Consider the following 13030-nt stretch of genomic DNA (forward strand, 5'->3'; position numbering starts at 1 on the left):
CTCAGCAAGTAACTTATTATCTCATATCCAAGTTGAGGCTTTTATGGCTCTTTTTGTGTCAGACTCTTTATTGTTCAATGGGGAACTTCTGCAGAGGCCAGTCAGTCTCTAAGAACCCCCCCCCCCCCCCCTCGCCACACATGCAAGCTGCCACCTTACACTCAGTAATTAGACATCGACTCATCTGTGTGAGAGCAACCAAGCAAAGATAAGGTTTTTAGCAGGGAAATATTCGATGTAAATGTGCTCCATAACACGAGCAAAGACCTTTTTATGGAAAGACCCTTAAAGTGCATAGAACTGGATGGATCAGCAGGCAGACAGGCAGGCAGGCAGGCAGGCGCTGTGATGTGGCGGAGCGGTGGCTGGTGTCTGCTGCTTGGCCGCTCAGGCTACACTGGAATGCTGGCTCTTTTGTTTGCCTGAGAGAGGAGTGGGTCAGGGGGAGAATGCCATTGATGATCGCAGAGAGGAAGAATGAACCTCCAGGAAGCGTCCTCTCTCTCCCCCACTCCGCTCTCATTCTCGCTCTCTATCTCTTTCTGTGTGTGAGAACCTTGGCCGGGCCGAGCCTCTTTCTCTCGGAGGCCACGGTCCCCGGGCACAACCGCTGCTTTGTCCTGCCCCGTGAACACCCCCCTCCTCTGCCGCGGCCGCGTTGGCCAGCGCCGACACGGGGCCGCGGCTCCGTCCTCATCCACATCACTGCTCAGCAGCGCTGAATGCTAAGAGGGCCTTTACGCGGCTCACGATGGAATACTTCAGTATAAACACTCAGCGTTTGGGTTCACGGCGTCAGCAGATTATTAATGTCCTATTAAACCTACAGGAAAGAATTACACTTTTTATTTGAAGAGTGTGACGCGAAACGTCCAGCTGCCGTAACAAACTTATTCCACTAAAAAGTGGAGTAAGTTGATGTAACGTCGCCGCTGCAGCTTCCGGCCCAGTAGCTGCCGCGTCCCATCACGCCGCTCGGTCCCCTCGGTGTCAGAGGAGCTGCAAATGGCCCTTTCAAAACACACGACAGCTGGAACACAGGGCAAAGGTGAGGGAGGCAGTTGGGAGGAGGAGGAGGAGGAGAGGCTGCTGGGGGGGGAGCAGCTGCAACCTCCAGCCCCCGTTTCTGCAACCAGCCACTATTTCTGGCTTTGAGGATCACAAAACACGCTGCGTCTTCACGATGTTAACAAAGCACGGATTCTGTGAAATAAAAGTGATCCGAAAAAGCAAAGCAAAGGAGCCACACGCTCTAAACAGTCTTTAAACGTCCGTTTACGACCCCATTCTCTAAATCACGAGGCAGAATAAAACATTTCATTCAAATTTTACAACACGATTGATGGGAATAAGTAAACGTTTACATTTGAAATGAGCCAATAAATCTGCTTTCGAACGTCTGGCTTCCTATGAGACAGAAGCGATGGAGCGTTATTTTTATCTCGAACAAAGTCGCGTTCCCACTTCCTTCCCAGCCCTAAAAGCCCTCCCGTCCGTGGGACAGGTGTTCCACGGGGAGCCAATAGATGCGGCCCGTGCGCCACGCCGCTCGCTGCCGCTGCGCGAAGCCACGGAGTAGCGCACAACTTATTGTCGGCGGCGGAATATCGCGAGACTTGTGCCATTATCAACCTGCTTGACTCACAGCAGCGCTGAGTGCAGCCTGCCTCGCACGGGTCGGAGCGGAGCTCAAGGAACGACGGCGAGAAGCGAACATCTGGCCGCACATCATGAGCGGACGCCGCGGCTTGTAGCGCGACAAGACGACGAGCTGCGCGGGGATCAAGGTGAGGCTTTTCGTGCCTCGCGACGGGGGAAAGCGAAAGTTAAGGAGTCCGGCGGCCGCAGTTGGCGCTGCCGTGACTTCGTCCGCCGCTTAAAGGCTCCGAGCAATGCGTTTCCCGACGCGGACGCGGACGTGGAGCTCGTCTCGCGGCGCCCTCGTTCACGACACGCATCCAACTTCCGCGCGCACAGACACCGCGAGGCGACACCGTCAAACTTTAACGCTCATTTCGTCCGAGTTCCTTTTTTACGCCTCCGCCGGCTTTTTCTGTTTGTCGTGAATGTTTTTAGGCAAATGTCACAGTTGTGTGCGTAAAACCGCCTTGAAGCGGCTTATTCCCGGCGCAGGCTTATTGTCGCCCGCAGGTTTTACGGCGATAAACGGCCCGATGGAAAACGGAGTGGACGCGCGCGCGCGCGCGTGCGCGCGTGTGTGTGCTGCTCTGAGTTGTGGGTCTTTTCGGACTGCGTAGTGGTAACATATGGCATAAAGGAGAGCACAGCTGGAGGTAGCGTTTCCATTGCGGTGATGTCAGAGCAGCTGACTCCACAGCTTGCAGTGTAATTAGCAAACAGAGCGGCAGTTTACTCACTCTGCGCTGCTCTTATTTTTTCCGCCGCTGCTCTCGCTCCTGTCCCACTTGCTTGTCCTGTAAACAGCGCTGTTTTGTGTGCGTTTGGACGCGCACCGGTGCGTCGCTTTTCGCCAAAATAATTCCTAGCGCAGGAACTGGACGGGCCGCTCCGGACCGGGACGGACCGGGACGCAGGCTCCGGGACCGTGGATCCGCTGGTGCCGCGGTACACGGTGGGTGAGCGCAGCGCAGCGCAGCGCAGCGTGTCCTGCACCACTGGAAGGAATGCGGGACTCTCAAGTTGGGCAAAGTTGTGGATTTTGGCCAAAACCGCTCTGCGTTCAGTTTGGAATTTGCAAATGATCCCGTGAACTTGTGTTTAGACTCGCAGCAGGTTCTCGGGGACTTGGAGTGATCCGCTCCGTTTGCTCAGCTCTGCGCTCCAACACTGTCCTGTTTTTCTCGTTTTCCATCAGGTTATGAAGGAAGAATGGAGTTCCCAGACCATAGCCGCCAGTTGCTGCAGTGTCTGAGTCAGCAGCGTCACCAAGGCTTCCTCTGTGACTGCACTGTTCTGGTCGGAGAGGCTCGATTCCAGGCGCACAGAGCCGTGCTGGCCTCCTGCAGCATGTACTTCCACCTCTTCTACAGGGACCAGTTGGACAAAAGGGACGTTGTGCATCTCAACAGTGACATTGTGACGGCCCCGGCTTTCAGTCTGCTGCTTGAATTTATGTATGAGGGGAAGCTGGAGTTCGGCTCTCTGCCGGTGGAGGACGTCCTGGCGGCCGCCAGCTACCTCCACATGTACGACATCGTCAAAGTGTGCAAAGGGCGGCTGAAGGAGAAGGAGCTGTCGTGTCCGGACGAGGCTTTGGGGCTCGGCTGCGTGGACAAGGAGAGCTCCTCGGACGGCGAGCTGCACAGCCAGCGGCCCGTCCGGCGACAGCCGCTCGCGCCGCCGCAGGGGCCCCGCGGGGCCCCTGCGGCCGAGGAGCTGGACGCGGACAGCGGCGACGTCAGGCCGGCTGTCACCGAGGGCGACGGCTGTGCGCCGAGCCGGCAGAAGGCCAACGGTCACGCCGGCAGGTCCCCGGACCTTGTAGGTGTCAATTATGTGTCAGCAGAGGCCGAGCCCTGCGTCCAAACAGCTGGAAAAACAAAAGCTGATGTCAGTAGTTCCACCGCATCGCTGTCCCAGAGGTCCCGCGCTTCAGATGACATGGACTGTGCGCTGGATTTGTCTTTCAAGCCTCTGTCTAGCAGAGATCCCTTACACCCCTCCTACATCGCGGGACAGCTGGCCCTCGACAGCCAGCAGCAGGGCACTGAGCCACTTGTTAAAGACGAACACGACTTGCTGTCAGAGCAGGAGGACAGTGAGCCGATGAGCCCTGAGAGCCAGCGCTTTGGGAATAGCGCCAGGAGCTCAGTGGTGACAGGGTTCGCTGCCCTCTTCCCAGGCAACAACAGCTCCACAGCCGCCCTGCTCTCCCAGGAGGAGGACCTGATGGACGAGGAGGGGGAGGCCTGCGGGGGGAGGGGGAGGGGGAGGGGGGGCGCCCCGGGCCGCGAGCTGGAGGAGCGGCGGGGGAGGCTGCTGGGGGACAGCGAGGAGGAGGAGGAGGACGACCTGGCGTCCTCAGACATCTCCACGTCCAGCGGGGTGCTGCTGCCGCCGGGCCAGCAGGTGTGCGTGTGCCCGCTCTGCAGCAAGGTCTTCCCCAGCCCCCACGTGCTGCAGCTGCACCTCAGCTCCCACTTCCGCGAGAAGGACGGCGCGCGCTCCAAGCTGTCGCCCGACGGCTCGGTGCCCACGTGCCTGCAGTGCAACAAGACCTTCTCCTGCATGTACACGCTCAAGCGGCACGAGCGCACGCACTCCGGCGAGAAGCCCTACACCTGCGGCCAGTGCGGCAAGAGCTTCCAGTACTCGCACAACCTGAGCCGGCACGCCGTGGTTCACACGCGGGAGAAACCGCACGCCTGCAAGTGGTGCGAGCGGCGCTTCACGCAGTCCGGGGACCTGTACCGGCACATCAGGAAGTTCCACTGCGGCCTCGTCAAGACGCTGGCCATCGGATAAGGAGGGCGGAGCGGCGGGAGCGAGTCTGCTGCTGGGCGCGCACGCACATACGCACGCACGCACGCACACACATACGCACGCACATACGCACGCACGCACGCACGCACACACATACGCAACCACGCATACACACGCACGCACGCACATGCACATACACGCACGCACGCACGCACACACATACGCACGCACATGCACACACATACGCACGCACATGCACACACATACGCACGCACATGCACACACATACGCACGCACACACATACACGCACGCACACACATACGCACGCACATGCACACACATACGCACGCACTTACACGCACATACACGCACGCACATGCACATACGCATGCACGCACACACACGCGCACGCACATACACGCACGCACATACACGCACGCACGCACGCACGCACACACACACGCACACGCGCGTCCTCCCGATTCCACCCCGTTTCTCCCCTTCAACACGTAGCACGTTCAGACCCGGAGCCGCTCCTGCCTCTGGCGCGGGCCGGGCCGGGCCGACAGCTGCCGCGAGGGTGAAACCCAAGCTGGACCCGTGCCCACCAAGGTGAACACATCGGATGATGCACTTGTTTATTTCTGTCCTGTTTATGTCAGTCTGCTTATTTCAGGAGTATGTTTGCAAAAAGAAACGGCATCTGACGATCAGACCCCGTCGGCTCCGAGCTCGTTCTAATGCTCTGTTTATACAATCGTCAGTGGGTGAAGTTTTATTTGTGCAAATGCGAGATCAGACCGTCCGTGATTAGCAATATATGATTTTAAAACTCCATTATTATTATTATTATTATTATTAATATTATTATTATTATTTATTTGGGGTATTTTTTGTAGTTGCTAACAAGTAAAGTATCACAAGGCAGCAGAAGTAATGAAGTCTGGGTTTTCATTGAAGTTAGCTTGATTGAATGAAGCTGGTTCCAGTTCATCACACCATCGGTTATTTATTTTTAATTTTTTTATTTTTTATTTGGAGAGTCACCAGCTCTTCGGTCGCTAATGTGGGTGAGCGCGTAGAATGGCCTTGGAGGAGGAACGCCAAGTAGTGAGAAGCTAATGCCTGTAACTGTCACCTAGTGTACTTACTGAAACCAGAACCACGCTCGGTTCGGGTCCGAGTCCGGGGTCAGAACCTCGGACTTTCAGGCCTCTGCATCACACTCCACATACCAGGCGGTAACGGAGGTAATCTGGACTCTGGAATGCCAACTGATCCATGAGTGTCCTTAATTAAATCCTTTACAAGAATGTAATAAAAGTATGTAAATCAGCTCTGGTCAATAAAACGTTTATTGACCCGTTTGGGTTCAACTCTGACAGTTGCCAGTAAATTACCTCGTTATTTCCTGGTGTGGCTCCGAGTTCGGGCCGAGCCGAGCCTCAGCGGGTGGAGGTTCTGTGCTCGTTCAGTGCCGTTCAGCCGGACCCACTGATTTCTATTAACCTCTTCACGTGATCGTATCTTCTCACTGTATGCGTCTGCGTTGCTACTGATCAGCCTTCAGTGGTGCCGTCCTCTGGGGAGTCTGGACCGACCCTCAGCCGGAGCGCAGCACTGAAGGTCGGCCATTTGTCTAATCTGTCCTGAAAAGACTTGATCAGAGTTTATTTATTAGTTTGACTTGGTTCAGGGTTTACTGTAGGTGTACTTCTCGTTTCTGTGATCTTGGTACTCATTAACTGGTGTCGGGCTGTCTGTTCATTTTGTTTCTGTGCAAATCTCGTTACTGTAATTACTTTAATACACAGCGTAGAAACCTCTGGAGTATTAAGATTTGTCACAACGTAGAGAAGCACTTGTTTTTAGCATGCGTATGTTTTCAACACTATTGTCTAGGCTGCTATTTCTTACTGTTTGTATATTTAATGTAAATACATATCCTATTTATCAAACTGTGGGTTTTCCCGTGTTACGACGCACGCGAGGTCGTCAGAGCCACGTGTCTTAATAGGACTGCGTCTCTTAACGTCGCTTTCTTTTTCACATCCAACGCGATTGGACCCTGCGTCGCTAAGAATCCGAGCGCTTGAAGCGGCTCCGGCTGCTGCTCCGCCGCAGGAAACAGTTGTTGAGCATCACAGCCACAATGATGTGGCATCGGACACCTATAGAACGCAGACAATACGGGCATTGTTCCCCCGCGAGGCCCAGGTAGTTCTCAAGGGATCATTGTGTCTCTGCGAGCTGTGGGGAGACTTGACTGAATTGAATGGAGCCGCTGGAATGTGACAAATACATTTAGCGAAGGGAGACCAAGCAAAGTGTAAACAGGTGCATTGTTAGCAGGCATCAGAGAGCAGCGTGCTCTGACTCCTCATCTCCACAGAATAAGAGTTATTACTGAGTGTTGAAGTGTAGAAGTTGACATCCATGATGTCAGATGTAGGTGCTGACTCGCTGCCGCCCCAGCGCAGACCCCAGGGGGCCAACGCGTGTGAGGGCCGCAGCCTGCGCTCGCTGCTGCAGCTGAAGGCTTCCCGAACCCACGGGCTCCGTGTTTACCTGCTGTCAGCGTCATCAGAACAACAGGGACGTTTCACACGGGCTGCAGCTGTGTACTGTTAATATTGTATATTTCAATAAGAATCCAAGGAATGTAGATTTTGTGACTGTTTCAGTTTTTTAAAGAAACATTTCTTATGTGGTGCAAGTTAAAAAAGCTGGATGTACGGAGGCGCTAGAACTAACGACGTGTAAAGAATAATTTCTTCTGATTGTTTGCGGTCTTTATTTATACCTCCACGATCATCACCACATGTGCCTTGTAGACACACAAATGGGTGTTGCATCTGGAGAAGCCCTTTTTCTACCTTGTGCGTGAGTTCACATCGCGGCCAACAAGGACGGGAAACCATTCAAAACCTGTTGTTCCTGTTTTTCTATCATATCAAAATGGTAAATCGGACAAACTCCGAGTTTGGGATCCGTTTGTTTTTGCTGCTTTTGCAAGAGATTACGTTTGAGGTTTATCTGAGCATTTTTGTTCATGTGAATAAATCTGTTGTGGACGTGTTCAACTGAAGACAAGCATTTTCTGTGTTCTGGCGTTTGTTCAAAAAGCGTCTGTCCCTTTAGTTGATGTCACTGTTGAATGTGAAACACTGAGATTTTGATTGTTGACTTCCATGAAGGCAGTGGCGCTGCTTTCCCCACTTCATGCTGTATGATCCTTAAAGTCTGATACTGGAATTCTGTCCTCTGCAGGTTACAACTGTGAAATTGTGTATAATCATGAAAAATATTTATTATTGATTTAGCTTCTTGTGCAACATTTGACTGTCTCCGTTTGAATTTGGTAAAACACAGAAAAAGCTTCTAAATGTCAAACAAAAATCTTTTTAATAGGATTTGTAGAAGTGCCATTAGAATTTAATATAATTTTTTAATAAGAGGTATATTTTATAGTAATCAATTGCTTCAGTATTAGTGGTATAGAGATTAGAGGACAATCCTGACATTGCAGAACTGACATTGCTTAGATGAAGACAATTTACTTTGATCTGTAAATGTGCATTTTCCTTGTTTGCGCTTTTGGAGTGTTTGTGTATGTGTGTGCGTGTATGTGTGTGTGCGCGCGCGTGTGCTGTGGACATGTGACAATCTTGATTTAGGTCTTTATTGAGATTATGCATAGAATTAAATGGAACAACTTTCTGTATTTGTCTCGGTTTCATTCATTTACGCACTCACATCGCCTCATCTTCAGGAGGTGCAGAACTGTGGACTGAACTGTAACACATTTAGGTCTCGGAGCGTTGTAGGAGAGCCCTCGTGATCTGCAGCGGGCAGCGTGTGTACAGACACAACAGAAGCTGATGCTGCTGGTCTCATCGCTGAAAGCAGGAACAAGGACGGAGCAGGTCCACGGCTCCCGCTGCTCCGGACCTGTTGCCAGTGCTCTCGGTGCCGAGGAGATAAGCCCGGGTCAACACAGCCTGTTGACTTTGTGGTGTAATTATGCGTCTGATTGTATCTGCTACACCAACCCAACTACACACATGCATTTGTTTGTGTGTAAACAAACGCACAACCGCTGTTGGTCTCTGAGCGACCTCAGGCCCATTTACTGGACATTTTCAATGGTGAGAACTTTTAATTATTTCCCCGCTGCACCATGAAAGAAATCCAGCTGCTCCGCGACGTGATCCCAATAGGGATGTGCTCGGGTTCCCACCACCCTCCCCCAAATCCCTGCTCGCCTGTTCTGGGAACGCCATATAGACAAGGGCCACATCCAACTGTCCCTGCCCCCATCTGCCCCACCTCCAGCCCCACAGCCCCCCCGCCCCCGAACCCGGCCCCAAACGAGGCCTCATCCCACCGCTCCATTGTGTGCGTGGGTAGTAGCTCAGCCAGCTATTGTCTGGCCCAGCTCCCCAGCACGTACTTTATGCACAAACAGACGACACAGCGGCGCTGGCCGGGCAGCTCCACCATAAAGACAACAATGTCCTCCCAAGATCATTCAGACGCCCTGAACGGCACCACTCGGCCCACGGTAAATAAGGGCCCGCAGCCTCGCTTCGGTCACTGCACACTGTAAACATCCACCACCACATCTGCCCGGCCGCATCCAGGACCAGAACCCTCACATGGAGCCAGGGGCATGTGATCGGGCTTAGCCGCGCGGGTGACGGGCCGGGACCTGTGCGGCTAGAAAACATTCCTCTGAGTCCTAAAGCCCGGCTCAGTCGGCCATCAGATGCGGTGTGTGTGTGTGTAAGTGTGTGTGTTCAGATACTTGAGAGAAGTTGAGAGGAAAGTTGTAAGTGTCCAGCAGCTCAACAAGGCCAGCGGTGGGAGCCCTTGACCTCTGAGGGAACACGCTGCCAGGGACAGCTGGTGGGGCCGTGTTTATTTATTTATTTCTTAACAAAAGACAGGTGGTCACACTTGAAAAGGGCAGACAAAACACACACACACGCACACACACACTGGTAGTTCCCTCCTTCTTCCATATTAACACACCCGCATATTGTTATCATCCACTTAATTCTGGAGGATGCTTTCTTTTGACTTTCAGAAAATCACAGCTCCTAAAAATAAACTATAGCAATTAACTACATAAAAATCAGGTGTTTCAAATGACAACAAGTGAATCCACATTGGTTCGTCCACCAGCTCCAACTCAAACGTGCTCATAAACAGACGAGCCACTGCTCCTTTTTTGGACGGTGCCGAGGCAGCGTGTCCTTGTCCAGTTACAGCTGTCACTTACTCACGCTCGTTGACACATATTTATAGCAGCAGCATCACTGGACCTGACGCTCGCACTCACACCACAGCTGGTCCCCTGAAGAATGGGTGAGAGACAAAGCCACGTGCTCCCAACTGCAGGCGGCCGGCGGTCCAGAGGAACACACGGCAGGACTGCTCTTTGGGCCCAAAAGCCACAGAAACACGTCACATCGTTACCAGCGAGGCAGAGAAGCTGCAGCATCACTTGTTTGTGCTGCGTCCAGGTTGTAATTTTTCAGGCTTAGAGGAACGACAGCAGGAGCTGCTGGGATTAGACAGGATGGTGAGGTGTGTTCTCATCTGCTGGCCCACAGTCAATTATACTTTCCCTCTATATTGTCCTGAAGTGCAACCTAAAGCATCTGTGGATCACTAGGAAGTGGACACGGATATTTCTTTTAGGGGATTAAATTCCACACGTCGCTCAGCTAATTACTGAAAGCGTCTCCTTGGTCATAAGACAGACCAGACGTGGCAGAGTGAACAGATGCGACTGGGATCAACTGTATGTTTGTGCACTGAATATAAACTCACAATAAAAATATAAACTACATCCAATCATCAGACCTCGACTCGCAGCAGTTTTGCATTTATGTAAATCCGTGCAGGACGCTCTCAGTGAATCACTCTGCTCCGCGCCCACCTCAGAGTTCCTTAAAGCCTTATCAAGAAATGTGCAGACAACTTGACGCCTCGCTTGCCACCAGCTGTCTGTTCACTCAGCCAGAAATCAAGCGGTGCCCTCGGACACCAACTGCAGCGCTCCCAGCAGAGCAGAGCCACAACTGGCCCGCTGAGCAGGGGATGTGACTCAACAGCTCATAGGCACATTTGGAATAAGCTCCAGGAAGTGCACTCATCCACACTAATATCTACAACACCAGCCATGTGACTGTTTTCTGCACAGCGCCACAGAGGACTTCTGCCACCAAGAACAATTACTCTCAGTGTACAATACTTGACCCCGAAACCAGTCATCGTCAGCAAGCAGCGACGGCCGAGAGCAGGCGATGACGGCGAGTCAAGGTTACGTCCGGCAGGAATAATCGGAGCCAAATTGTCTGGTACAAAAGCCACATTTCTGTTCCACCTCTGGGTCTGGTTGTAATAAATGAACTCGATGGCGCATTCGCAAGGTCAGCGCACGACGGCTGGACTGGAATCTCATTATCGCTGCAAAGACACAAACTCTGACAATTAAACTAAAAGGCTAAAAATGAGCTTCATGAAAAGTGAACTCAATGGAGTGGAGCAAAGACTCTGTTCGGTCCGATGTGCGTGTGCTGCCACCTGCTGCCACAAGCAGAGCACCAGAAAATAGAACCAAGACCAAGTCACTTATTTAAATACAGGGAGAGAGAAAAACAGGAACTTTACACAGAATACAACACATTCCCATTTTTCCTGTATATACCCAAATACAAGCGCTACCACTGAAATTTTAAATACAATATATTAAATGAATAACAGCTAGCTATATATGAAAGTGTTCAAGTTTATTTCAGTTAATTTTATAATGCAACACATATATACAAGAAACCATTTACATCACATAAAAAAAAGGTATAAAATGCCGTCTCCGTAAGATCCAGGTTTGTTCTCAGGTTGAACAACTGCAACACAGAACTTCATCGTATCGACCGCTGTAACTGTGGAGGCAAAAACACACATTTAATTAGCTACAGAACGCATCAGAACTGACTCCACACCACTTGGACGCTATAAAGAGGAAGGCGTTAAATTACAGGCATAAAATATGACCCACAACAAAAGTAAACAACTCTCTGCACCAGTGCAAACGTGGAGCAGCTTCCTGCTTCACGGTCCTTAGAGACATGAGCGTCAGCAGGTGGAAAAGGAGGTTAACTGAAATCTGAATGTCTTCATGCAAAAATGACCCTCAGATCATTTATTTTACAGACAAATCCCATATAGGTTAATGGAAGAGAAGCCACTCACTCTATGATGGTGCAGACTGAGCAGCAGAAGCTGCAGCAGCTGGAGCACTGACGGACGCAGGAGGCGCACGCTGAGCGGTCACATTGGGAACACGGCGTCCTGGATCCCTGACTCTTCTGACAAACACAGCAGCCCGCAGCGGCCGCGGGAGCGTCTGGAAACCAGATGTGAGCACACACAGCGATCAGCTCAGCGTCAACGCTGCCATCTGCTGGTGAAAAGCAAGGGTAACGCTTCATCTGCGGCCCCAGAGCGAAGGGAACGTTGGAAAGCGCGACAGGAGGTCTGTCTTGTCTTCTGAAGCAACGCCCGAGTGTGAGGACTTTGGACAAGACACGTGACTGCGTCATAGGAATAAACGAGGCAGCATTTGGCACTCAGCGCTTCCGCTGCTCCTCCGATCACTCACCTCGCGCAGCGTTTGCTCTCGTCAGTCTCCCGTCGTGTCCAATCAGCGTCTGTCCCCTCAGCAGCGTCTGGCTGCACGGCGGCGTCTCGGCTCGTGTAACGGGCTGCAGGTCTGTGCACGTCTCCGCTCCCCACAGTTTGTCCATCACATCCTTCGCACCGTTAAAGAGCAGGTTCTTTGTTTTCTCTATGGCGTAAAAAAAGAGCAAATAACACGTGACTAACTACGATCTACCAGCGTTGAGTCCGGAATGATGGGGAGTCTGGAGGGTTATCAGTTTAACAGGTGTTACACACTAATCCAACTAATAACATAACATTAGTCCTGTCACCAGTATCTTACTGAACAAGATAAAAGCAACCGAGGAAAGTAAAGCAGCGGTTTAAGGTGACGCTGTGCAAAGTCAACAACTGGCACACAGGCGAAGCTAGCGTTAGCCACTGATAAGAAACCCACCGTAGATCTGTTGTCGGTATTTGTTCCCAAACACGCTGTAGTTATTCAGCTCCTGTTGTCCTATGTGGACTTTGTACTGAGAGGAAAATGTCTCAGGAAAAGGACAAGTCCGCTTCGGCATTTTTACCTAAAAGTGCTCCCGTGCTCCGACGCACTTTTCTCCAGTTGCGGGAAAAATATGAGAGCGTCTGCAAAGAACCAATCACAGTCCAACTTTATGGTCATGTGAAATCCCAGAGCCAATCCGATGCAAACACTGCTACCACGTGATGTCTAGTGCTTCCTTAGATGTTTTTCTAATTATGGTGCCTTTAGGGACTTTTGCGACGGTTGTATTTTAGAAACGTTGATCTCAGTTTATAAATAGACATTTCTTTATACAAATACACAATAAATGCTGTAACGCAGTAACCGAGAAAACTACTGTTCTCGAGGCAAATGTAATAACATGGGATTTATGAATTTTGCATCAACAGATCATGTTTACTTTGCAGACA

At 51.5% G+C, this 13030-nt stretch overlaps 2 protein-coding genes across 4 annotated transcripts; one reads left to right on the forward strand and one right to left on the reverse strand.

Moving 5' to 3' along the window:
• The first annotated feature begins 189 nt into the window (after window positions 1-189).
• zbtb42 (zinc finger and BTB domain containing 42) lies at window positions 190-8125 on the forward strand. Of its 2 annotated transcripts, none has more exons than XM_029139852.3 (2): window positions 190-1787; window positions 2837-8125. In XM_029139852.3, exon 2 carries the CDS (start codon window positions 2851-2853, stop codon window positions 4444-4446), a length of 1596 nt encoding a protein of 531 aa, XP_028995685.1. In that variant the 5' UTR covers window positions 190-1787; window positions 2837-2850; the 3' UTR covers window positions 4447-8125. The 2 variants fall into 2 exon arrangements, with proteins under 2 accessions (XP_028995685.1, XP_028995686.1); XM_029139853.3 differs by lacking the exon at window positions 190-1787 and adding an exon at window positions 2301-2593.
• Window positions 8126-11184: 3059 nt separating this feature from the next.
• siva1 (SIVA1, apoptosis-inducing factor) lies at window positions 11185-12737 on the reverse strand. 2 transcript variants are annotated; one of them, XM_029139873.3, is made up of 4 exons: window positions 12534-12737; window positions 12078-12263; window positions 11669-11876; window positions 11185-11358 (listed from the first exon to the last, which is right to left on the reverse strand). In XM_029139873.3, the coding sequence occupies exons 1-4, from the start codon at window positions 12652-12654 to the stop codon at window positions 11310-11312; spliced, it is 564 nt and encodes a 187-aa protein (XP_028995706.1). In that variant the 5' UTR covers window positions 12655-12737; the 3' UTR covers window positions 11185-11309. The 2 variants fall into 2 exon arrangements, with proteins under 2 accessions (XP_028995706.1, XP_028995707.1); XM_029139874.3 differs by having other exon boundaries at window positions 11669-11822; window positions 12534-12735.
• Between the last annotated feature and the right edge of the window lie 293 nt (window positions 12738-13030).

This window comes from Betta splendens, chromosome 22, assembly GCF_900634795.4.
Source record: "Betta splendens chromosome 22, fBetSpl5.4, whole genome shotgun sequence".
Lineage (NCBI taxonomy): Eukaryota > Metazoa > Chordata > Actinopteri > Anabantiformes > Osphronemidae > Betta > Betta splendens.

What these genes read in the sequence shown, in the direction of transcription:
- siva1 (XM_029139873.3), bottom strand. Translation starts at nt 12,654, where the DNA reads ATGCCGAAGCGGACTTGTCCTTTTCCTGAGACATTTTCCTCTCAGTAC. An exon ending in ATACCGACAACAGATCTACG is followed by an intron (nt 12,264 to 12,533) that starts GTGGGTTTCTTA and finishes TTTACGCCATAG; the next exon opens with AGAAAACAAAGAACCTGCTC. An exon ending in GAGAGCAAACGCTGCGCGAG is followed by an intron (nt 11,877 to 12,077) that starts GTGAGTGATCGG and finishes TTTCACCAGCAG; the next exon opens with ATGGCAGCGTTGACGCTGAG.
- zbtb42 (XM_029139852.3), top strand. Translation starts at nt 2,851, where the DNA reads ATGGAGTTCCCAGACCATAGCCGCCAGTTGCTGCAGTGTCTGAGTCAG.